We start from the raw sequence: 25,723 nt of genomic DNA on the forward strand, positions 1-25,723 counted from the left end.
TAGTGGAATTATTATTAGCATTATTGTATTAACATGAATTCAGAGTTGAATTAATCGGATTGGAGCTTTAGTCTTAAATTTTTTCAACAATGAAGCCATTGTCGTCCCAAATTAATATTTTGCCCAGTGATTCATAAAACTACTAGCTATTCATGGAATTAATTTTAAAATATGTACTTTTTAAAAAATTTAAAATTTAAATTTAACAAACTTTATTTATCCTAACCCATATGGTGTCGCATATCACAGGAAAGGGAATTATACGTGCTATAAAATGACACCAATCCCAATTAGGAAAGCTTCTACAGTAATTCAAAAACACCGGGTTCCCTGTTTTTCAGCCCATTTTTGGCAACTTAACAGCCCTGTAACTCATAAACCAGTTGACATATCACAGTAAAATTTCATATTTTTCCAAGTCTATACCAATAGTACACATGTGCCAAATTTCAAGAAAATCCGAGATGGTGAGGTTCAGACCCCGTGTTGATTTGACATGGAATGACCCACCTACAAAAATATATTGTTGGCTCCAACACTAAACCTTAAATTAAATAACATATATAATAATATACAGGGTGTCCCATTTAAAAGGGTCACTTCTGAATGAACTCTTAAACGAAGGGAGATATAAAGAAAAACAAAGTTTGTTGAAGTATTTTCCCTCTAGTTTGTGATGGTGTTAGTGTTTTTTTATCTTATTGCCGCCATACCCCTTAAATAGGGGGTAGAAAGTGGCGATTTCCTTTTGACCCCCACTTTTTACTACAGTATTTAAAACTATTTAAAAAAAAAAAAAAATGAAGAAAAATGCTGTTAATTTCACTTGAATGTTTCATACATCATTAGAACAAATATATATATGTATATTCCAGTTTGTTTACAAAAATCGAAAAAAAAAAAAATCCTACTTATTCAAAATTACTGTTTTAACTGATTTTTAAGTCCCTTATGGCTTTAAGTTTTATCAGCATTTGATTTATTATATTAATAAGAAAATCAACTTTTAATTTTGGTTTATGAAACAGAGAAATAGGAAAAAAAACGACGAAAATTTAATCTTTATGATTGAATATCTCGGCAACAGTTTGAAACATGAAGTGAAATTATCAGCATTTGTCTTAATTTTTTAATAGTTTTAAATACAGGTATGAAATGTGGAGTCAAAAGGAAATCGCCATTTTCTATCCCCGATTTTAGAAGTAAGGCGGCAAGAAAATCAAAAAATACTAACACCATCACAAACTAGAGAGAAAATACTTCAACAAACTTAATGTTCGTTTTTTTGATATCTCCCTTCTTTTAAGAATTCATTTAAAAGTGGCCCATTTAAATGAGACACCGTGTATATAAATACATTTATAAAACAAAATAACACCTTTAGAATAAATAGAATCGCAGATTAATTTTTATATAAATAAGCTTACCTTTTGTTTATAAAAAGTAGTAAGACCTAAGAGTTACACACCATTTTAAAAAGTTTTTACTTCAACTAAAATAAAAATAAACATTAAATTCAGACATGTGTTGACAAAAATTAAGCAGTTAATAAGGAGATGATACAGTATAAACGTTCTCAATCACCTTTGCGTCTTTCTTACGTTACGGACAACAGAATGACTGAGTGCAGGTTATGTCATTGTTACCATTCCACGACACACCCACAAAGCCCAAAAACCGCCGCCTAATTTAAAGACATCTAATCGAGAGGAACATTTTGCGAACAAAAACTCATCAAATATTTGTCAAAAATTTCTTTTGTTATAACAATCAAGCTAAGAGAACAATCAGGCCGCCAGACGGGGGAGAGACGGCTCTACGCTATCGAATGTTTTAAGTGAATTTTAGGCCCTTTCTGTTCAAAATTTCAGGTTTTCGACGAAAGCTTTTTATCAGACTGAATTTGAAGCACTCTTATTGTTCAGAGCCAGCGATTACCATCTCGTAGAAATTTCATGAAAGATATTAAAAACTGGAGAGCAAGTGGATAGTTCGAAGTACGGGAGGGTCACGGAAAGGGTATGCAAGCTAAAAGGTTTATTAAAGGTATTAAATAGGAAAATGAATTTTCTGTACCTAAGTAGGTGGCTAGAAAGGTTTTGGTAGGTTATTGACCAGGCAGCTTGGATGGCAACGGTTAGCACTCTAAATAGCACGAAAATATGATCGAGAATTAAAATTCTGATTACGGAGTTGGGAAGCTGCGTACTATCTATCTAGGTCAGTGTCCTCGACTCCAATACTAGATTTAGTGTTTTGGAGAAATGCTTAACCTCAAGAAATGCTTGGAGGATTGGACCTTAACTTATTGAAGGCAGCCCGGCTGGCTGCTTCTACAGACGAACATTTTTTTGGGTAGGGTTATTGAGGATGGAAAAAAAAGTCAGATTAAGCTCAAGTCCCACACAATTCAGGTACCGCAATAAGAAATTTAAAAATGGAGAAAATATTCAGAAATACATTAGACTAAAGTCCAATACTAATTTGGTATCCCAATAAAAAATTTGAAAATATTTAGGGATAAAATGTCTGAGACGGTGAGTGCACCTGTTCACTGTCGTTTCAGGCCTTGAAGGCTATCAAATCTGCGGCTGAGATTGAAAGAAGAGATGTGGTCAGAATATATTTTAAATACAAATTTCGATGGGAGCAAATGCTTGAAAAGGCAAAAGAATACAAACTTTTTCTACGAAAGTTTTACACTCCAAGTCGCTATAAAAATGAACAGAAAAAAGAAATTAAAGAAAAAAAAATTAGCACCAGCCAATACTAAAAATAATTTGAATACCTTTTCTTTTTACCCTATCTTTTTAATTGAATTTCAAATTTTAAAATGGTTTCATATAAATAAAAAGAAATTATAGCTTTGCACAAAAATACCTTTTTTTTCACCCCCAAACGGGTAGTTTAAAAATAGGACAACAATGTCTCCAATTTCTAAAAGCTCATTAAGCTATTAGGCGAATGAAATATTATTTTCTATCCTTAAAATAAATTTTATTTATTTTTTTAATGATTTAAATGAAAGAAAATTTCAGGTATTTTCCACTTGTCTTTTTATTTTGATTACAATCAACATCAACACTGATTACTATGAGATGGTTTGTTAGTTAATCTTTTTACTTCATGGAGAATATTGAAACTCAGTAATGTTGGTTCTTGCTCCATTTTTTTATGGCGGGAAATAATGTTTTTCTGTATATCTTAATTTAGTAAATAACTTTTCATTATAATAAAGCTCCAAAATTAGTTGAAATGGCATCAGTTAATACAAGTGTTTTGTCGGCTGTCCAGAGAAGGTTATTGAAAGTAAGATCTATTGTGGTTGTTGGTGATACTAAAAGAACTGTTTTTGTTGAGGAACTGTACTGTTTTGTTATTTAAAGGGAATTAATTGTAAAATGACGAATCTGCGTTAAAATGAAAAAATGATAAGATTACAAATTGGTGATGGCGTCTTTAGGTAATATACCCAAACCAGTTTGTACGAATAATCAAGGTTTAGATGAAACCGAGAAAGAAAAATGCCATTACTCTCAGTCAGAGAAGACTGTTAGCAATACATTAAAGGTCAGCATTTAAGTTTTATTTGTCCAAAAAAATAGCTGTAAAACTTTTTAAAAAATAATTTGTAACATTGTTCTCAAAATTGGTTGATTTTCCTAAAAGAATATTTACATGGAAGTTAATTATTTTTTCGTAAAAAATTGGTTGTATTTACAGTCGGTTGTAAATTAAGAAACTTCCTAATAACCACCACCGACCCACCTTAGAAAGAGACCAGAAGAAAATCTTTCTTCTGGCAATCAGAAGAACGTATCGCTTCCGTCTGATGACTGAAGGCGAGATCATCACCCATTCGAAAGAAAAACCATTTCTCCATCGTAGATCTGTCCAAATAAGCTAACTAAAATAGTGTATTTCGATGCTGGATGATGAAGATCTGGAGCATTGGCAGGACTCGATGATCTAGACGTGTGTGGTGGTAAACTTTTGTTCTTGTAAAAGTTGAGAGTTACTCCTACTCGAATTACCAGGGGGTGGCACAATAAACTTCTTTTGGCGGTGCTGTCAGTGTCACCGGACTCGTTACTGTCCCAATATAATCTACAGTAGTTGGTTTACATGCGATCTCGAAGGAATGTGGAACTAATTTGAAAAAACGGTTGTTATTCTCGTGACTGATCGCGGACCATCCACGGTTATTACCTGCCTCCATTAGTTCAATGCAGTCCACAGTAATTGCAGCGACTATCAATTTACACTGTGTAGATATAACTTCATCTAAAAATATCTCCGCTGAGGCATACTGTTCGGATGTTAAACTCGTAATGTTTAGTAACTGACCCATCATTTTTCACCTAAAGGAAACAAACTGGCCAAATTATGTTTACCTATCTATTTTGAACACTCCTCTTGGGATTTATGATATTTTAATGTCTAGTGATGTGCTAGGAGTACACCTGTGAATACGTTAAAACCTATTTGTTGCCTTCATCAACTTTATCCTGTGTGTAAAGAAAGTGTGAGTGAGTCTAGGAGCTGTTGGTGTAAGTGATGTTAAGCTATGATACCCGCAGAGGCACCAAGATTTCTGAAGAAGGAATTAGTCCATTTCACTATAAGGGACTTAATTTTTTTTAAACTAAAATACCAGATAGGATAGAATGGAAATTAGGGCCACATGAACCGCTAGACCACCTATTTGCTATATTGATGTCTCTAGGACTGCAGTAGAGGTCTGGGATTGAATTGGCAGTCATAATCGTAAAACGTACCTTTATTGGAACTAGGGAAGTTCGCCCCACAGAAATCCCAAAAAGTTTGTGGCCAAAACTTACCGTGCCAAAGCGATACATAAACGGAATCGCTCTGACAGAAGTATTACCACTTATTCTGATATTGCGCGCGATGTCAATTCATCGTTTTCATAGGCCACTTGGGAATCTATTCTTCTGAGCCTAATGTTAGCTAATCGGAATATATCATAGTAGAGCATTTTAGGTCAAAGGTCAAGGGTGTTGTGGACGGTCGTAAGGTCTATTTCCCTTTTTCTTTTTCTATTTCATTCTGAACCAAGAAGTAAAGGTAAAAAAAATGATTGGGATTCTCTAGCTTTTTCTTTTCAATTCTTGGTTTGTAATTTGAGTGAATCAATGGTTGTTTTATTTCTACCGTTTGATAAACTTGCAGGTGTAATTTTTAAAAGTGCCGGTTTGGAATTGGAGAGAAAATTACTTTACTGGCTTTTGAATACTTGTCAGGTAGTTAGTGAAATTACAAAGTTTAATAGATTTATTTTATTTTCAGCGGAATCCTAAGATGGAGCTTAGTAAGGCGGATCTTTTGAAACTGCTTAGCTATCTTGAGGGTGAACTTCAAGCTAGAGATATTGTTATAGCAACACTTAAGGTAATTTTATCAAATACCATCATTTACAATAATAAAATAACAAAATAAAATTCTTTAGTTACCCTGACGTTGCACGGTGGTAATAGGTTTTGTGGCAAAGTTCTTATGTTTATAGTGTTTTTAGTTTATGAATAAATCGTTGTAAAAGATTTTTGTTTATATTGCTAATTAGTGTGAAAAGTTAAAACAAATGGTTCGTGGAGGTCAGTACAGAGAAACCTCCTTAAGTGATCCGATATGTGCACTTGAGAGGGACGGTTGGGCGGCGCCTGGCTCGCGTCAGGAGGCTCCTTTGGGTCCCCAGCCAGATAGTAGCCACCCACACCATCACTTGCACCACCTTAACACTACAAGTAATCAAAGAACATATCTGGACAATCTGGTATTACACCATCGAAATGCTCACCTACGGATTGCAAATATACTCAGAGATGCCGAAATTAGGCATCGAAAGGTAGGAAATGAAGTTACACTAGTCAGTTTCTGTTAGTTCTATGTAGATTTTATTATTTTATTTCTGTAAAGGTAATTGAAGAGCTTATAATGGAGAAGAAAAAGCATGAACATGACACAGCACAAGGTGATGATATTACTTATGGTTTAGAAAAGGAACGAACTAAGTTAAAACAGGTATGAAAACGAAATTTTGTGTGTATTGCTAGTATAATTCTTACTTAGTACTTAGTGAAACTGACACCTTTCAAATTCAATGATTACAGACCAATTTGGCAGGGTTCCAGTATGAGAAGTGAATTTAATTGCAAAATCTTGTGATCTAAGTGATCAGGGTTTAGTTCGTGTTAAACAGCATTTCCAATTGGTGCCAAACATCCAATTTATATCTAAGCGTTATCCAGCTTTGTTCAAACACATTCAAGTTTTGGTTCTTGCGGGATAAACTTGACCACACACTTCCGGTCAGAAAGATGACTTCTATATCAGAATGGGCTATCTATGTATTGAACTTAAAAAGTGACAATAGGAGCAATTTAAAGCAATCGTGTTAAACATTCAAAACCGAGTTTTCGTAAAAAATACATGTCTAAAGGAAATCACAATAATAAAAGTTTTGACGCTATTTCTCTCTCTTCTTTTAAATAAGTTTTTTTCTTTTTATCTCCTAAACATCTCTTTCAATACCACAGCTGGGTATTTTAAAGATTTAGACACACAAAGCTAATGAATTCTAACATTTTAAAGGATCTAGAGGTAGAACGTCAAGCAAAGAAAAGATTGGAAAAGGATCTTAAAAAAATATCTGATATTTCTGATGAAGATAAGAATCGACAGAAACAAATAGTGCTGCTTCTGCTAGCTGAGCGGAAGAAAATAGTAATGAAGTACATTGAGGAACGAAAGAGATCAACAGATCTGACACAGGTAATTTTGTAGCATTAGTTTTATATATATATATATATATATATTTATTTATTTATTTAGTTAAATGGAATATATTTATATAATATAATAAAATGCAGATACTAACGGAAGAAAAGAGTAAGATAAATTCAATGGCTGAAGGATTAGAAGAAGAAAGTAAAAAATCTCTTCAAATGGAAGCTGAAATGGAAAAGCAGTTAGCGCAGTTCGACACAGAAAGCCAGATATTGAGAACTAGTCTGATGAAAGAAGTGAAAAAGTAAGTCAGTCATTTTTCTCGACTAACTATTTTCATTATCTTACAGCGATCGTGCCAAATTTTCAAATTTGAAGTTTTCTGGAAGTTGTTTATATTTTCATTGTGGAATATAAGCTCAAAAAAGAAAATAGTTTTTGTCATATACACAGGTGTAAATGCCTTTAATCATTGTCTCACCTTTTCATTTTTCAACTTTAAACAGCCTATCTGAGTGTTGGTTAGTACTATGTGAGCATCTTTCAGGAAGAAATTCACGCAATTTGAAGGTGCGACCAGTTTAACCTCGATAATAGATATCAGGACCTGGAGTAGTAATCCTCGATAGTTAAGTTGCCATTTAAGTGCTTAGCTCATGCGTTAACAGTTTCATCATCGCTACGTACATTAAAAGCTGAAAGCATTGTTGGAATTCCAAGTTCGAGGAAAATTGGCTTACGGAAGTGCGATTTCACACGGATTAATTATTAGAATTAAGTTTTCGGTATTTTCTTCCAACTTGGTGGGACTAGCTGCATAGATTTAAACCCATCATTTCTGCAAAATTTATTTTGGGAGCTTTCTTTGAAATCTGTTAGTTCGGTTTATGAAGTTCACGGGATCATTCTCTGTGTGTGGGAGCGAGTATGTAAAAAAATACATCAGAAACTAAAATTTACAATAACTATAACTACGTTTGGTTACTACCAGCAGTAAATTAACTTAGCTATCAAATTTTTGGGTTTTGGTTGTGAGACCTTGTGAGATTTCTCATATGATTGCTTGAGCTAGACTTACTGCTTCTTTTCTGTATTCCGCATATGTCATTTAAAATAAATCTTAAAGAAAACATTTTAGTACAAATTCTCGTTGTTTGGTGATGGAGTTTATCTTATTTACTCTAAGAGTCAGATGCCAACTATGGTAGTAATTAAACGAAATAAAGTTAGAACTTCACGCGATTTTTCGTTTTTGAGAAAGAGTTTCGTTCACACACAACTCAGTTACAGCTGTTAGTGGGAGCAGACAAATCTGTGTAATTCTATAATTTATTTGGGAATGGTCATTTTGTATTCTTCGAGTTTGTTATCATACCATTATTATATTAATGTAAACATGTGTGAAACAGAGTTAAAGAATTGGAAGCAGAGCTGGAAAAGTTACGGTCGGAAACAGCAATACTAGAAAAACAGTTGGCAGAAGCTCAGGGCATGAGAGTTTTACCGACTCAGCCGGCAGTCCAACAGCAATTCATTCACCAGTCAAGGCTGCCTTCTCAAGGTACGAGAGCTTTTGGAATATCTTTCATTTTATAACTGTCTTAACTTGTGCACGAAAAATACAATATTCTCATAAGGCAGGAAGAATAATAAATTAGTCACCAAAAGCAATGAAAAATACTTTATTCTCATGTTGATTTTCAGGTTGGGTCGAAGGCAGCACAACATTGGGAAGTTTGGCCAAAGTCGTTCAACCTACAGCAACCGTTTCAAGTGTACCAGTTTCTGCTCCAAGTAAGTAAATTTATTATTTTTATTAGTTGAGAAGATTCTGTATTTAAATTTAAGTGACATATAGAGAATATTTGATAAGGTCCGAAGTGCTGGATAATATCATCGCTTATTATATCCATTTTATTATTTATAATGTAAATTTTATATTTTTGAATATAGTTCTTAAATAAATAAATTATAAAATTACATGTTTGCAAAAAATACTGTGATGCAAGGTATTATAGTATACAGTAACAAGACTTGATAAGAACTGCGTTTTATTAGGTCTACTATTAACTAAGGTGGGGGTAACCCTTCCATCTTATGTGGGGGTAACCCTTCCATCTTATGTGGGGGTAACCCTTACATCTTCCCTTTTTTTTTTTTTTTTGATACATTTTAATTATTTAAACATATTTAATACAAATTTTAGAGAATAAAAGTTTCTTTAATTATTTCTTCTTTTGGTGCCATTTTTTTTTCTTTGGAGTCTGCGACTTCCAAGGTAGAGGCTGTCTAACCGGGCCTCCACTGGAGGTAGTTGCTGGAGGATGAAATACATCGCCCACCGATTCATCCTCGCTTTCATTTGGTTTCTCCACTACATTTTTAACTTCTTCCTCTCCCAACTTTTCCTTTTCAAACTCTACTCCCTGAGGTTCAATTTGCTCTTTTCTGGCTCCCTCAGATTCTTCTTCTATTATATTTTCTCCTATTAAATTTGGTATTTTCCATAAAAATCTCCTATTACGTATAAGCATTCGAACTTTGTAGGATTTTGGTGTTTCAGCCTTTGATTCTATCTGTCCAGGAACCCACTCTTGCTGTCTCTGAACCATTACTCTTTGTTTATTTTGCAGTGCCGGTAATCTTCGTGACCCTCTGTCGTAATACTTCTTTTGTAGCTTCTTTTTGTATGACAATTTGTTGAGGGTATTAAAACTGTCCAGTCAAAAAATCAAAAAATGCACGAAAAAGCGTAACGTTGAAAAACACCCAAATTTGACAATTTTTTTCTCTTTTTCTATAAAAGATAAAATTCCCAAATTTTCTTTATAATAGGGCAAATCCTCTTTTATGACTGTAATTTTTTGCAACAACACAGATCTAATAGATTTTGAGAAAAAAGTTGCTGAAAATGAGCAAAAACGGCATTTTCAAAAATTGGTCTTGTTGTTGTTGTTGTTGTTGTTGTTCTTGTTGTTACCTTTTTTGTAAACAACGTAGCGCCTAAACGCGTGAACCGATTTTCATGAATGAGGTATCATTCGATTCGGAATTTTATGTAGATGTGCCTTTTGTGGGTGTCGACGCTGTACATGGAATGGGAGAGGAGTTAGCCGCTTTTATGTAAGGCCCCATCCAAAATTATTATAATTAATTACTCTGTAAATCTTAGCCCGATTTTGATAAAATTTGGTAGGATGACAGGATTAGGGCTCCCCTAAGTAACATTAAAACGACGATCTGCTCTTACACTTGTTAAGGGGAAGTATAGCAATCGTTTCAAATTATCGAAACGTGAACCGATTTTCATGAATGAAGTGTCATTCGAATCGAAATTTTGTACAGATTTGCACTTTAAAAGCCTCGACGCTGTGCCTCATAAGGAGGGGAGTTTGCCCCACCCAGGTAAGGCCCTTTCTAAAACTATTATTACCAATATTTCTATTCTATAACGCTTAGTCCGATTTTGATAAAATTTAGCATGAAGAAGTGATCAAAGCTCCTCTACGTGGCTGTGAAGTGCCATCATGCTCTTACACGTACTAAGAGGAAGTACTGCAATCGTTAAAATTATCAATGAGTGAACCGATTTACATCAATGAATTGTCGTTCGATTCAAAATCTTTGCCTCTTTGCCTTTTAGGGAGAAGTACTGTAATCGCAGTTTATTTTTCTTACTCCTCTTAAAGGGAAGAACTGAAATCGCAGTTTAATTTTGCTATTTACGTACAAATTACCTTCCTATTTTATTCAAAATGCTTTCTCAAAAAAATTGTTATTGAGGATGGTTTGGGGACCGCAACTATAATCATTCTTTAAAAAGATCTCTCCATTGGTAGTTATGGTTCCGACTTAACACCTTATCAGGTTATAATGATAGAATTGCTTATTCCAAATTTTAAAAAAATCTGTAAAGCAGATATGTAACATTCCAAATAGACAAAAAGGAAAATCTATCCAAAAGGTACAAAAATCTCCTTAACAAAAATTTAGTTTAAAATGTTAAGTATAAGGGTTGATTAAACTCCAAAAGGTACACAAATCAGCGAGTACCCAACATTTCATTAATCTTTCATTAATATTTAAGTAATTCTACTGCATTAATTTTCATTAATAAGTTATTTTTTAGAATTTATTAGATGTCACAGACCCTTATGCTGGCCATTTTCGTCTACAAAATATATGTTCAAGTAGCACTGTAGATTGACTGTAATATCTAGTTATTTATAATAATCAAACTATTAATTACAGGTTAAAAAGAAAAACGTTATAAAAAATAAAAAAATTATGAGGCTAAAAAATTCAAAACCTTTTTTTAAAAAAAACTTACACCAACATACATCAATGATTTTGTTTATTTTATTTATTTATTTTTATTTTTAAATAAAAATCGTCGGTTTAAGTTCATTCTTCGATTAAAGTAATTGTTATTTTATGTAGTAGTCAAACGTTTATAATAATAGGTAATAATTATCTGGCTTTATCGCAAATAATACAGTTTTCTTCAATTACATTCTCAATCTAGGTATTCATCCCACAATGTTGTATATATGTAATATAAAATAAATAAGATATGCATATTTTTAGAACAGCTAATTATTCCAGTATTTTACTATAAGTAAAATTAGGGGGACTAAATTAAAATTACAATTGAGAAGTGAGTAAATATTGTTGAATAATCTACTTGTTATAACTGTGTGTTATTTGTACTCACGAATATTTCGGTAAGACGAATTCAAGACAGTAGCCTACTCTAACTTTGTCTTTTTCTACTTTAACATGCATGTACGTATATGTGATTTATCATAATTATAACAAAAAAATATTATGAATGAAGTGGCCAGCATAGGGGTCTGTGACATCTAATAAATTCTAAAAAATAACCTATTAATGAAAATTAATGCAGTAGAATTACTTAAATATTAATGAAGGATTAATGAAATGTTGGGTACTTGCTGATTTGTGTACCTTTTGGCGTTTAATCAACCCTTATACTTAACATTTTAAACTGTAAGTTTTTGTTAAGGAGTCTTCAATAGGTACTATCTGAGGTGTTAGCTTATTGGAGTGTACAGGTAAGTTATCTTTAAGTTTTCTAGACATTAGTAGTTCAAATGGAGATGGCATGTCACCAATTGGTGTGTTTCGGTATTGTAGTAATGCTAAATACATTTCATTATTGTTTCGGTTAGCTTTTTTCAAAATATTTTTAACAGTTTGTATAGCTCTCGCCACCATGCCATTTGATTGGGCATAAGTAGGGCTGGTTACAGTATGTTTGAAATCCCATTTTTTCGAGAAGTATTTAAATTCATAAGCCGTAAATTGAGGACCTCCATCAGTAATAGTAATATCTGGAATACCATGACGAGCCATTATAGATTTTAAATGAGTTATTACAGTTGCGCTATCTAATTGTTGTAGATGAGCTAATTCCACAAATTTAGAAAAATAATCTATGACCAGTAAATAATGTCTATTAGCTAAGAAAAATATGTCGCAACCTAATTTTTGCCATGGTCTCACAGGAATTTCATGTGGTATCTTGGGTTCTTTTCTGTTAGAATTCCTGAAACTTTGACAACTATCACATTCATCAATTATGTCATTAATCTGTTTCGTCAATCCTGGCCAGAACATGCTCTTTCTTGCAAGAGCTTTGGTTCTTTCTCTTCCTTGGTGGCTCTGATGAAGTCTATTTAACATAGCTTTTCTTAACTTAGTTGGAATTATTATGCGATCAGATTTATATAATAGGTTATCAATTTCGGTTAGATCTTCTCTATATTTATGATATCTTCTCAAATTTTCTGGTACTTCTTGAATATTAGAAGGCCATCCATTTCTTATCATTTTAGCTAGAAGTCTCATTTCTGGATCTTCTGCTGTTTCTTTTTTAATTATTTTCATAATATTGTTGTCTGTCTTTTGTAATTTTGTAATCAAACATATTTGTGCTTCTATATCTGTATCCATGGTTTTGTCAAAACTTGAGTTATCTTCATCCGAAATATTCTCCTCACTATTTCTAGATAGAGCATCTGCGATATATAAGTGTTTCCCAGGAACATACTTTAAATTTATATCATACCGTTGAAGTTTTATTAACATTCTTTGAAGACGAACGGGACATTGATGAAGGGTTTTTTAAAGATGGCTAGAAGAGGACGATGATCGGTTTCCACTTCTACTTGTTTGCCAAAAATAAATTGTTCGAATCTTTTACAACCAAATAGAATTGCCAAACATTCCTTTTCTATTTGTGCATAAGCTTTTTGTTGATCATTTAAAGATTTTGAAGCAAAGCAACATGGAAGTTCATTCTGTAGTAAACAAGCGCCTAATCCTGACTGTGAGCTATCTACTGATATCTTAGATGGTTTGTGACATCATAGTACTGTAGTACCGGAGTCTGTGTAAGCAGCTGTTTTATTTTATTAACGGCGTCTCCACAATTTTGATTCCATTCCCAAATAACATTTTCTCTGATAATATTTCTTAATGGTTCCGTTATTGTAGATAACTGAGGAATAAATCGAGATACATAATTGACCATGCCTAGCCATTGTTGTACTTCTTTTTTATTTGTTGGTCTTTTCATCTGAAGGACTTTTATGGCTTTTATTCTTGATTCTTGAGGTTTCATACCATCAGCTGTAAATGTATGTCCTAAATACTTTATTTCTTTGCGATAAAATTGGCACTTTTCTTTATTAAAAGTAATATTCTCTTCTCGCGCTTTATCTAAAACATTTTTAAGAACGATGTCGTGCAACTCTTTATTTTTAGCGTGGATTATTATGTCGTCCATATAGACTTCACAACCCTCCATATCAAATATCGATTGAAAACTTTTCTGAAAAACTTCGGGAGCTGATTTCAAACCAAAAGGTAGTCGAAGATAACGCCAACGTCCAAAGGGGGTATTAAAAGTACATAGTTTCGAACTTTTTTCATCTAAAGGTATTTGCCAGAATCCGCTTGTAGCATTTATTGATGAGAAAACTGTTGACCCTGCGAGTTTGGTGGCTATTTCTTCAATTGTTGGAAGTTGATGATGTTCTCTAAGAACTGCTCGATTCAGATCTTTAGGATCCATACAAATTCTTATGTTTCCATTTGGTTTTCTTACCAAGACCCATTCTGTTGGTTCTTCTACTTTTTTTATTATCCGGTTTTTCTCAAGGTAAGTTAATCTTTCCCTCAGTTTTTCATGTAGCGGTAGAGGAATTTTTCTTGCAGGATGTATAACTGGTTTTATATTGGGATCCAAAGTGATGTGATAATGATTCTTCAAACACCCAATTCCTTCAAATCTATCTTTATATAATTTTATTAATTTTTCTGCATCAGATTTTTCTACTGTATGTATTCTTTTAATCAAGTTAAGTTTTTTACAGGCGTCCAATCCCAAAATTAAAGGACAGTTTGATTTTATTACAAAAAATCTAAAATATGATAATTTTCATTATGTGTTACTGTTAAATTGACCTTTCCTATAACAGTTAATTTTTCTCCTGAAAATGTACTTAATTTCACAGTTGACTGTTCTATTTCGGTGTCATTTAAATTTAAACTTTTGTAAACTTTTAGGCTTAAAATATTAGCAATTGCACCTGTGTCTAGTTTTACCACAATTGGATGCTTGTTGTTAATTTTAATTTCAGTTGACCATTCTTCGTTATTAGATTTGCTTTCCAAATGTCCTATAAAATAATTGATTTCTTCATCCTCAACAGTCTCAATGTTGTGTATTTGACGTAAGCGATTTAAGCAATATTTTGAGAAATGACCCTTCTTTTTACAGTAATTACAAATTGAATTATACGCTGGACACTTATTGTTGTCATGTATACGGCCACAACGCCTACAGTGTGTGTTGGTAGTAGTGAACTGTGACTGTGGTTGTGTATCAGACTTTTTAGACTTTGCACCTAAAGGTTTTGGTCGGAACTGTACTTAACCATATTTATATTTTTTTACATTTCCTGTTGTTTTTATCAGATTTATTTCAAAATAATTTCCATTAGATTCTCCTTGTTTCTTTATTTTCTCAGATTGCTGTTTAGATTTCTCTATGGCTTGAGCTATTTTTACAGTTTCTTCTAAGTCTTTATCATCTAGTTTTAGTAATCTTTCTCTAATTTTATCATCCTTAATTCCACAAATGAAAATACTTTTAATAAGATCACTTTTTAAATTTGAAAATTCACAATTAATGGCTTGATTTTTTAAACTTGTTAAATAATGTTCAAAACTCTCCCCATCTTTTTGTTTTCTTGTAAAAAAATTATGACGCTCAAACTCCAAATTCTTTTTTGGTTTAAAATACGCATCAAAAGCTTTTATTAAAGATGATAATTTATTTAACTCTTCATCTTCCAAGTTAAGTGTATTATAAATAAGTAAGCCTTCATCGCCTATGAAATAAAGGAGTTGTGCACATTGTGTGCCCTCGTCTTTTTTATTGATCTCAGAGGCCAATAAATAATTTTGAAATTTTTGTTTCCAAAACTCCCAATTTGCTGATAAATTTCCAGACATAATCATAGATGTCAAGCCACTAGATGCCATTTGAATTATATATTTTGTAATTTTATTTAAATAAAATACACAAAACTAAACTTACAGTTTATGGTTGTTTATACCGACTGCGCCATGTGATGCAAGGTCGTATAGTTTGCAGTAACAAGACTTGATAAGAACTGCGTTTTATTAACTAAGGTGGGGGTAACCCTTCCATCTTATGTGGTAGGGGTAACCCTTACACTGGATTTGATGTTTCTGATCAATTATATTTTTATGGTAGGTGAATTCCTTTCGTAATGCCATCGTTGTTTTGACCTCTATTTTTTGCAATTAATAAGCAATTTCTGCATCAATTTTCAAAATAACTACTATTCATCGTATACCTTTCGAAAGGTGATTGTATGTAGATGTTTTTCATGAGTAGTGCACGTTTTTAACATAAGTAATATTTTTGAGAAAAATGAAGTCGAAAGTTTTTGGACAAAATTGGAAACTTGCTATTTCTTATGTTTGGGCCACTAAGTGAAAAACTTAATATTTTTTTTATTTTATTTATTTATTTTTTTCGGCGCATCGACTGCTGTGGTCATTAGCGCCACTTAATATTATTATTTTGAAATATAAATTAGCTTATTTAAAAGGAAATTTAACCTTCTTTCTAATGAGCTTATTGAAATTGCTGTAGCTTTAGTAGTTTGAGAAATATAGACAACTGTTTGCTAAAAAGTAGTGATACCTTGAAAAAACATAAAATTAAAAATATCTATAAAACGGAGCCGAATCGAGCCACAGTTTATATGGAATTTTTTGTTGCAAATGATGCCCAGTATCGCCTCCCGAAGTAACGGTAGTCTTATGCTGAACACCCTGTATATGTGTATGTGTGTATAGTCTTCCAAGATTAAAGAAAGGAGATGCTTCCCTTTCCGACGGAAGTGTAAATCTATGTAGTTGTAGTAAACAGTTTTTCATCAAACTTTCCATCACTCCTGTCATCTATCACTGCTATTATACATACTGGAATTGCTGTAGAGCATATGACAGTTTCCAGAGAGTACCCCTTGCCAAAATACTGACCATAATCTTTGAAAAAGTTTATAAGTAAAATAATGCAATGAAGGGAATTTCTGCTTACATTTCCATGTCAGAAACTAATATACTAAACTCGCCCATTGACCTTTACATTACGGGTTTGATTATGTATAAAGTTGCGTTGAGAAAATCGCAAAATAAAAAATAAAATACTGGAAAATCTTATCAATATTACACTCTTGATTTTACCAGAAATCTAGAAACAGAAGCGACATTAGTATCGGAAAAGATCAGTAAGTATTAACCGCCTGCGGTGGACTAACAGTTCGGTTAAACACAGGCGTGCTATCAATTGTTCATATATGTTCATATAGGGGTTCTACTACCACTAAAATTGAGAGAATATGCAGGCATTGAATGTTTAATTAATTAAATAAGTATTAATTCTTGTCTGCAGACATCACAAATTTCAAAATGAAAAAAAGTTCTTAATTTTATTGGGGATGTTTATTTTATTTTTTAATTTAGGCACATACACGTACATTCACTCACTCTGCATACAATTAAAAGAGCATTTGTATACAAAAAACATGTTAAAACTTTCGCATACACCAACGAAAATAATTTTTGCTGAGCAATCTGAAGTGTTAAAGATTTTGTAACTTTATCGACGATAGAGGAATTCGAAAAAAATGCTCGTATTTGTAAAGGGAGAGCATTTAATTTGTAAATAATAATTGAATAATTAGTAGAAAAAAATGCAATTGTTAAGTTAAACTGCTGACGGCACGGCTGGTAGCGGCCGAGAGCAATGTACCGCGTGAGAGAGAGAGAGTGAGAGAGAATAGCGAGCGCGTGGAGTATAGTGTATAGACACCGGCAGAGTTAGTTAGAGTGTGTGAGAGGAAACAAGTGTTATGCGTTTGATGGGATTGTTTTGCTGTGAGTATTGAACATAAATTTTTACGCATTGCTTCCGGCCGAGGCTAACTGTTGCCGTAGTGAGGGAGGAGTACATTTGCTAGAGTGTAGATTAACAAAAGATAACCGATAGTATTAATAATAATAATAATAATAATAATAGTAATAATAATGGAATGTTTGAGAATAAGAACCCAACTTTGTTGATTTAATTTATAATTTGCCTATTTAATCTTAATTTTATGTTATCTTATAGTTTCTTCAGTTTCGTTTATATTTCTATTGTTAATTATGTTTTTGGAAGTATTAGTTTGGTTTTGTATTAATGAGCTCAACTCTTTGTATGCGATTATCTAATTGGTGTATTGGGACCAACATTAAATCAATGTATTCATAGCCTGACGAGTTATTTGTACCCCCTGCTGAGCGAGCGAAATTCCCCTTGCCCTGATCGCCCTTAACGGCGCTCGGTCACATATTAAATAACAAAAATCACGATTTAAAGTAAGATGAAATAATAATAATTGGCTAGGTATTAGCTCAGAGTTAGTGTAATGGATTCCCACGCGGAGATCCCGGGTTCAAATCCAGCTGCTGGGCCCTTAGATTTTCTTTTTCTAGATGCTTCTGTCTGTAATGAGAAAACACTGTTCATAAGCCAACAGTGCATTGAGAAAAGCTCCAGACGCCGATCTCCTCGATGTTAATGCATAATGATAATACTAAAAAAAATGATAAAAATAATATAGCAGTTTAATAATAACAATAATACAACAAGACTATTCTGATTTGGGGTTAATTGCATTACAATATTTAGCAGTAATTTTTTTTTATTTTTTTTTTATTTTTTTTTTTTATGATTTAAGGCGCGTCAACATCTAAGGTTATTGGCGCCCGGAGCTTTTTTCAGTGCACTGCCGGCCTCCGGACAGTGTTCTCTCGTTACAGACAACACTGTCCATCACCGGACAGTGAGCTGTAAGAAGCTCCTAGGAAGAGAAAATCTAAGGGGTCAGCAGCTGGATTCGAACCCGGGACCTCCGCGTGGGAGTCCAGCTCGCTAACCACTCAGCTAATCCCTTCCCTATTTAGCAGTAATATTTTTATTTTTATATAGTTATCTCCTTAACAAAAACTTTCAGTTTAAAAAGTTAAATATAAGAGTTGATTAAACGTCAAATGGTACCTTTTGGCGTTTAATCAACCCTAATTATAAATATTTAACTTTTTAATCTGTAAGTTTTTGTTAAGGAGATTGATTATTAGGCGGGGCCTACTCCCTTCCTAAGTATATACCATCAAGACCCCAAAAGCGGAATCTACTGTATCTAAAATTTCAAATTGAAAGACAATTCATTCATTTAAATCAGTTCGTACGTCGATAATTTGAACGATTGCAGAACTTCCTCTTATTAGGTGAAAGAGCATGATGTCGCTTTAAAGTCACGTGGGGAAGCTGTAACCATTTCTTCGCGCTTAATTTTATCAAAATCGGACTAAGCGTTAAAGAAATATTAGTAATCATAGTTTTAGAGAGAGCCTTACTTGCGTGGGGCCAACTCCCCTCCTGAAGGGCACAACGTCGAGACTTTTAAAATGCAAATCTATACAACATTTCGATTCGAATGACACTTCATTCATGAAAATCAGTTCATGCGTCGATCATTTTAAACGATTGCCATACTTCCCCTTAATAAGGGTAAGAGCAGAACTTCGCTTTAATGTTACGTAGGGAAGCCCTAACCCTTCATCCTGCCAAATTTGATCAAAATCGGGTTAAGATTTTATAGAGTGATTAGTAATAATAATTTTTGATGGGGCCTCACATATATGGGGCTAACTCCTACCCCATTTGATGTACACCGTCGAGATCCCCAAAAAGCACATCTACATAAAATTCCGAATCGAATGACTCATCATTAACAAAAATCGGTTCACGCGTTTAGGCGCTACGTTGTTTACAAAAAAGGTAACAAGAAGAAGAATAAAATTTTCCGAAAATGCCGTTATTGCTAATTTTCGGCAACTATTTTCTCAAAATCTACTTGATCTGTGTTGTTGCAAAAAATTACAGTTATAAAGGAGGATCTACCCTACATTTAATAAAAAAGTTGGGAATTTTATCTTTTATATAAAAAGAGAAAAAAATTGTCAAATTTTGGTGTTTTTCAACGTTACGCTTTTTCGTGCACTTTTTGACGATCAACCCTCATACAACTGTCCTACCGGACAGTTTTATTTGTATTTTAGCTTGATTTATTTTTCGATAATTTTTGTTCTTTGCTGTTAATAAAAAATTAATGCTCTATTTCAATCAAAGAAAGAAATAAATTATTTTAAATTCCATTATTAAAATAATGTATTGAATTTTCTTCTTTAATGCTTCCTACAAACCCGCTTGTGAATCAATGAAATTAATATCATTCTTATGCCTACTTTTTCAGATCACACACTTAAAACAATTAAGTTGATTTCCGCTACTGGTTCAGCATACTTCAAGTCTACAATATTAAGAAGTAAAAACGTACTGCATTTAAATAATCACTTACGTGGTTTTCGAATTTGAGTTTCTCCAAAAGTACATGTTTCAACAATCTTGGATCCGAAAGGGCGAATTTTAAATATTTGTCTTTATCTCCCTCACCCTCTCTCTTTCAAAACCTGCCAACTGGAATTGCGGCCGATCAAATTTTTTTTTTTAATACGATTTATTCAAAAACCACTCTGATGATATTTTTCTGTAACACTAAATATATCTAGATTTATGACTTTTTTGGAAACTATTTTCCGGGAAAAATAAGTTTGGTGGTGAACTGGAGGGCGCTAATGACCACAGTCATCGATGTGCCAAACCAGGGAAAAAACTGGTGATCTGGAGAAGGGGTTATTGAATTAGGCTTCCCTCAAGAGTGGAAATTCAGTTAATTAGAGAATGAATAATACCCGGATAATATTTTTCTCCCCCAGAAAACCTTGGATTTTAGTCAATCTCAGTTAGAGCTAGGACAGGGCGCTTCTTTTAAATAACTGTTTTGTTGTAGTGCAGCTTTTTAAAATTGAAGTCAATTAGCTTTCAGTTCAAAATTCGAAGTTTAAAATCACCTATTTAAGTCAGAACTTTCATAATTGCAGTAAACTCGTAGAGTGAGTGTTCACACAAATCTTTTTACTATTTCCTACTGTTCGTAAGAAAGAACATTGAGAATTGTGTCAAATTTTTACTACAGTTGCTGACTCAATGCAAGAAGAAGTCGAAATCTTTACGCCAAACTAATTAAGCTACTTCTGATGATGGATGTAAGTCCGAAACCAGTCAGGGATACAATAAATATGCGGTCTATGTTGGATAAAATAAAAGATAATTTCTGCTTATCTTATCAAAATACATGTTATATAGGTTTTCAGATCTTGCCTCAAAAATTGTTGCCTAGTTTTTCTTTAAAATTGAAATGTTGTGGCATGCACATATAACTATATCATGGATTAATACAATCCCCGCCTTTAGGGGTATTCTCGGCAGGAAAACAAACACACACACGTTTTTATTATCCATATAAATGTGTGTGTGTACATCGATTTTTTTTAAACATTTTTCCAAAAGTAGATTCTGGATTCTAGCGCATGTTTGACTCGGTCATGTGAAGTGGTGCTGACAGTAGGACAGCACATTCCCCACATCCTTTATATTTACTTATGGGAAACAAATTGTTACACCTATAAAAGAAAACCCTGCTCTTGAAAGAATTTTAGCTAAAGTTAACAGGGTAACTTAGTGTTGGGGGGGTCTGACAAGTTGCATTTATTTATTTCGCCGCACAGTCCATTGATACTACAACCTAACACTAACCTACCTACTCTAACTAACTTATCTAATTCTTACAATTATTTTACAATCTAACGCAACTTAAACCTACCTAAAACCAGAATTTAATACTTAATTCTAACTTAACTATTCTAACTTAACTTAAACCTAACCTGGTTTTGCGGTTAAATAAAGTGACCAAAGTGAGGCGTTCAAAAAATGTTGGATTCTTATACTTTTTTGAGTAGCCCAATCCTAGAAAAAAATTGTTATTAAACGTAATAATTGGGGTCAAATAAGCCGCGAGGTTGTTTCAAACATTTTTTTTTAACCTTACCACTGGCCAATTTATGAAGCTCCACTAACCTGACTTGAAGTTTGAATTAAAAATAAGGAGGTTGTTGGTCTGCTGGTCAAGAGCGTGGCTTTTTGAGTGGGAGATCCCCAGTTCGAATCCCACGAATGGCTACTTTTTATTTGTTAGAAAAAAATGTTTTTAGTAAAGTATGAGCTTCCTCCCCCGGCTACGACACCTAATTGGTAGTTAGACGTTAAGCCCCGCCTGAAAAAATAGGCGATTACTTTACTCTGAATTAAAAATTAATTAAAAATATGATTAGAATTAACGATTGTTATATACTGTTAAAATTTAGTACATCAAAGTGCTACCACTCTTACACACATGACTGTAACCTAGTTTCTTGCTGCAACATAAGTGTAGTAAGTATTGTTAAGAATTTTTTTTTTTTTTTTTGCCAATCAATGCTTTATGTTATTAACAAAGTAATTTTTATGCTTGTTTAATAGCGACTGGAGTGGCGCGCAGCATTTCTCCTGGTCACGGTCTTAGAGCCGCATCATATTCTCCATCTATTCAACCTTCCAAGGTCAATATTGTCTTTTTGGTTTTTATCAAATGCTACTCTTAAATTTTACTTGTTACACATAATCATTTTAGTTTTAATTAATTAATTAATTTAATTGATTTTTTTTTTAAAATAATATGTTCCCCTTTTCGACGCACACATGTGCGCTATGCTATACTATTATAAAAGATATTATTATAGATCGTCATTATGTACAAACCCTCCTAAGTTTATATCTCCTAAGGTAGCTCTGATACAGGCATCAAAGCTAAGTTTTGCCGCGGGCTATGTATACCTCCTTAATTTTTATATGATTTTTAGAAAAAATGAAGTTAAGGGTTACAGCTGAAAACTTATGTTTATAGTTAGATAAGGCATGAACTTTGCAGATTTTGAAGTTATAATTAATGGTTGCTTCCAGGTTAAATGGCATTTTCTATTGATGCAAGAGAGTAATTTGAGAAGAATTTCGATGTGCATTTCCTGGAATTAGTCAGGAATTCTTATGCGAAGGTCTTTTCCAGAAATCCCTATAGTTATATCTCAAACTAGTCATATCAAATCTCAAATGGCCCAGTGATATCATCCATGAATGGCTAATCGCAGATAAGTTTTAGCCCAGCAAAGTAACTTCACCCCCATCTGACTAAAGACAAAAATTAAATTTCTTTTACAACACCCTAGTCTAGTCTCATTCAGCACGTACACCCGCCTCGGGTGCGGTCCGTGACACTCTTTCTTTGCTTTTGCGGAAGAAAGTTTAGTAACTTCACCGAAAGTAGTGCTAGTTTTTTTAATTTTTTAAATTGTTGCAACGCCAAGAAATGGTATCTGTGAGGAATCTAACAGCTGACTGGAAGTGCACATCAATAATCACAGTGTGCCTTATTTTGAATAACAGTATTTTTTAAATTTACAAGTGGTAGATATATATCATTAAATACTACATATCTAAGACATACGTGGGGCAAACGCCCCTCCTATTGTAGAATAGCGTCGAGATCCCCAAAAGGCACATCTACAAGGAGATTTTTGTACCTTTCGGATAGATTTTCCTTTTTTTCTATTTTGCAAAGTTACATATCTGCTTTACAGATTTTTTTAAAATTTGGAATGAGCAATTCTATCATTATAACCTGATAAGGTGTTAAGTCGGAACCGTAACTACCACTGGAGAGATCTTTTTAAAGAATGATTATAGTTGCGCTCTCCCAAACCATCCTCAATAACAATTTTTTGAAAAAGCGTTTTGAATAACATAGGAAGGTATTTGTACGTAAGTAGCAAAATTAAACTGCGATTTAAGTACTTCCTTTTAAGAGGAGTAAGAAAAATAAACTGCGATTGCAGTACTTCTCCTTAAAAGGCAAAGATTTTTTAATCGAACGACAATTCATTGATTTAAATCGGTTCACTCATTGATAATTTAAACGATTGCAGTACTTCCTCTTAGTAGGTGCAAGAGCATGATAGCACTTCACAGCCACGTGGAGGAGCTTTAACCACTTATTCGAGCTGAATTTTATCAAAATCGGACTAAGCGTTATAGAAATATTGGTAATAATAGTTTTAGAAAGGGCCTTACTTGGGTGGGGCAAACTCCCCTCCTTATGAGGCATAGCGTCGAGACTTTTAAAGGGCAAATCTGTACAAAATGTCGATTCGAATGACACTTCATTCATGAAAATCGGATCACATGTCGATAATTTGAAACGATTGCTATACTTCCCCTTAATAAGTGTAAGAGCAGATCGTCACTTTATTGTTACGTAGGGGAGCCATAACCCTATCATCCTACCAAATGTTATCAAAATCGGGCCAAGATTTACAGAGTAATTAGTAATAATAATTTTGGAGGGGGCCTTACATAAAGGGGGCTAACTCCTCTCCCATTCGATGTACAGCGACGAGACCCCCAAAAGGCACATCTACATAAAATTCCGAATCGTATGACACCTCATTCATGAAAATCGGTTCACGCGTTTAGGCGCTACGTTGTTTACAAAAAAACCTTTTTTGCTCATTTTCGGCAACTTTTTTCTCGAAACCTATTAGATCTGGGTTGTTGCAAAAAAAATTACAGTTATAATGGAGGGTTTGCCCTTTATTTAAAAAAAAATTGGGAATTTTATCTTTTGTAGAAAAAGATAAACAAATTGTCAAAGTTGGGTGTTTTTCAACGTTACGCTTTTTCGTCACTTTTTGACAATAAACCCTTATACTAATATCCTACCTGACAGTTTTAATTCATTTATTACTTACGTATTTTATATCCAAGCAATATTCTTTATTTAACTTTTTTAAGCATCTTATTTAAGGGAACATGGTTATTAGGTTGAGAAGCGGCTGACTGCATCACGAACAGGAACGGCCAGTTGCACTGCTGCTCGTCCAGCAGCTAATGGGCCGTCAACCCCAGTAACTTCATCTACTACTTTAACTACAACTCAACCGCCATGCCCAGTTCTAGTTACTGATAAAAGGCCATCGGCCTCAACAAGTGGAGGAAGTATTGGTCCATCAAGAGGCGCCCCGCCACCAGTCCCCCCTAATAAGCCCGTAGTGCCGCCAAAAAAGGACTCAGTTTTAGCAGTACGAAGAGGGACTGGTGTTACGTTGGGCGGAGCAGTTGTTGGAGGACCGGAAAGGATTCAAGAACCGCTTGGAGTAAGTACTCCAGCTGTTCATCTTGTATCTCCATCAGATTCATATCAAAATCTTCCAGCAGCATCACACCAGTCACCTCCCGGGCTAGTCTAAATCAAAATAATAATAATATTGCCCTGAACAAAAAAAAAATCTATTTATTGGTCACTTAATTGTTGGGCATTACCTATGTCTTTATTCATCAAATTGGTTTAAGACATGGTAAATTAAACTGAAAATTGTTTTAAGTATTATTTTTCTTTCTTTATTTAAGTTATTATTAGAAATATATTTACTTTCTTTTTACACTATTCGTTAAACAGTAAATATAAATAAATAAATTAATTAAATAAAATAGAAAAAGTAACTATTTATGAGTGAAAAGTCGATAGTGCAAAGAAATTTATATAATAATGCTCTCAATATGTCATATATATATTATAAATGAATAAGAAATTTATAATAAGAATACGAAAAAGTAAGTAATAATTTGCTATTTGCCAATAATAAAAACCCATTTAAACTCTAGGGTGTAAGAAAGAATCTCAGAATGCATCGTACTCTAATTATTAAGAATAAATAGTAGGTTCCTGAGTTTAGGAGAATAAGCAATAAAGAAAGTATTTGGATTTATGATCACAAGTTGGATTTTTCCTAGCCAAGTAAGTATAATTTTAAAAAGCATCACTTTGCTTCAGTGATCTTATTTTGTTCTCACACATGTTGAATTCATATACATCACAGTAACCCTTCTCTTACTCCTTATACGAGGGAGTGTTGCAGTAAGTAAAACTATCATCAATGTTCATGTTTTGAGGTTCCCTAGATTCTAAGAAATTTTTTATAACTAATGAAGTTGCTATTGAATGAATATATCTCAAAAATGAAAAATCGCAGGCAACTTAATATTCCGTTTAGTTCACTCACTGCATCTGATATTAAGATTTTGGTCAAAATTGATCGACACCGTGGCTACAGACTACCCAGATAAAAAACTCGACGCTACTGAGTTCTTCTATGTTTTGTTTCACTAAACTTTACGAATGAGGATTATAATAATTTCAGAAAGAGAAAATAGTATATTTCTTATTAGATTGTTAATTTTGATGTGCCCGAAATTACCTGGATTTGTGGTTGGCGCCACAGTCCGGTCTGCTTAATTAGAATTAGCCTTCAGCTA

At 33.4% G+C, this 25,723-nt stretch overlaps 2 protein-coding genes across 6 annotated transcripts in view; one reads left to right on the forward strand and one right to left on the reverse strand.

Annotated features, from left to right (window-relative positions):
- The window catches only part of Cont (Contactin), a 53,800-nt gene extending 38,365 nt beyond the window's left edge, over positions 1-15,435 (reverse strand). For 2 of the 3 annotated variants that reach the window (XM_074134388.1, XM_074134386.1), the window contains exons 1-2: positions 1,585-1,676; positions 1,428-1,492 (exon numbers count right to left, since the gene is read on the reverse strand). The gene's annotated coding sequence lies outside the window, so the exon portion shown is untranslated. Of the gene's footprint in view, positions 1-1,427; positions 1,493-1,584; positions 1,677-15,376 lie in introns of those variants that run through there. The other variant, XM_074134387.1, reaches the window with a different exon arrangement.
- On the forward strand, positions 3,085-24,920 carry Naus (cortactin binding protein N-terminal like nausicaa). Of its 3 annotated transcripts, XM_074134392.1 has the most exons (11): positions 3,086-3,309; positions 3,387-3,570; positions 5,311-5,412; positions 5,585-5,866; positions 5,938-6,042; positions 6,613-6,792; positions 6,891-7,051; positions 8,157-8,308; positions 8,452-8,541; positions 21,839-21,918; positions 24,232-24,920. In XM_074134392.1, the coding sequence occupies exons 2-11, from the start codon at positions 3,451-3,453 to the stop codon at positions 24,655-24,657; spliced, it is 1,698 nt and encodes a 565-aa protein (XP_073990493.1). In that variant the 5' UTR covers positions 3,086-3,309; positions 3,387-3,450; the 3' UTR covers positions 24,658-24,920. The 3 variants fall into 3 exon arrangements, with proteins under 3 accessions (XP_073990494.1, XP_073990493.1, XP_073990492.1); XM_074134391.1 differs by having other exon boundaries at positions 3,086-3,570; XM_074134393.1 differs by lacking the exon at positions 5,585-5,866 and having other exon boundaries at positions 3,085-3,570.
- Positions 24,921-25,723: the final 803 nt, after the last annotated feature.

Source organism: Rhodnius prolixus, unplaced genomic scaffold, assembly GCF_049639745.1.
Source record: "Rhodnius prolixus isolate KJV_2025 unplaced genomic scaffold, Rpr scaffold_16, whole genome shotgun sequence".
In the NCBI taxonomy this organism is placed as follows: Eukaryota; Metazoa; Arthropoda; class Insecta; order Hemiptera; family Reduviidae; genus Rhodnius; species Rhodnius prolixus.

Coding starts and splice junctions, on each gene's coding strand:
- Naus (XM_074134391.1), top strand. CDS start 3,451: ATGGCGTCTTTAGGTAATATACCCAAACCAGTTTGTACGAATAATCAA. Junction 5,867..5,937: donor CCGAAATTAGGCATCGAAAG/GTAGGAAATGAA, acceptor ATTTCTGTAAAG/GTAATTGAAGAGCTTATAAT. Junction 6,043..6,612: donor AACGAACTAAGTTAAAACAG/GTATGAAAACGA, acceptor AACATTTTAAAG/GATCTAGAGGTAGAACGTCA.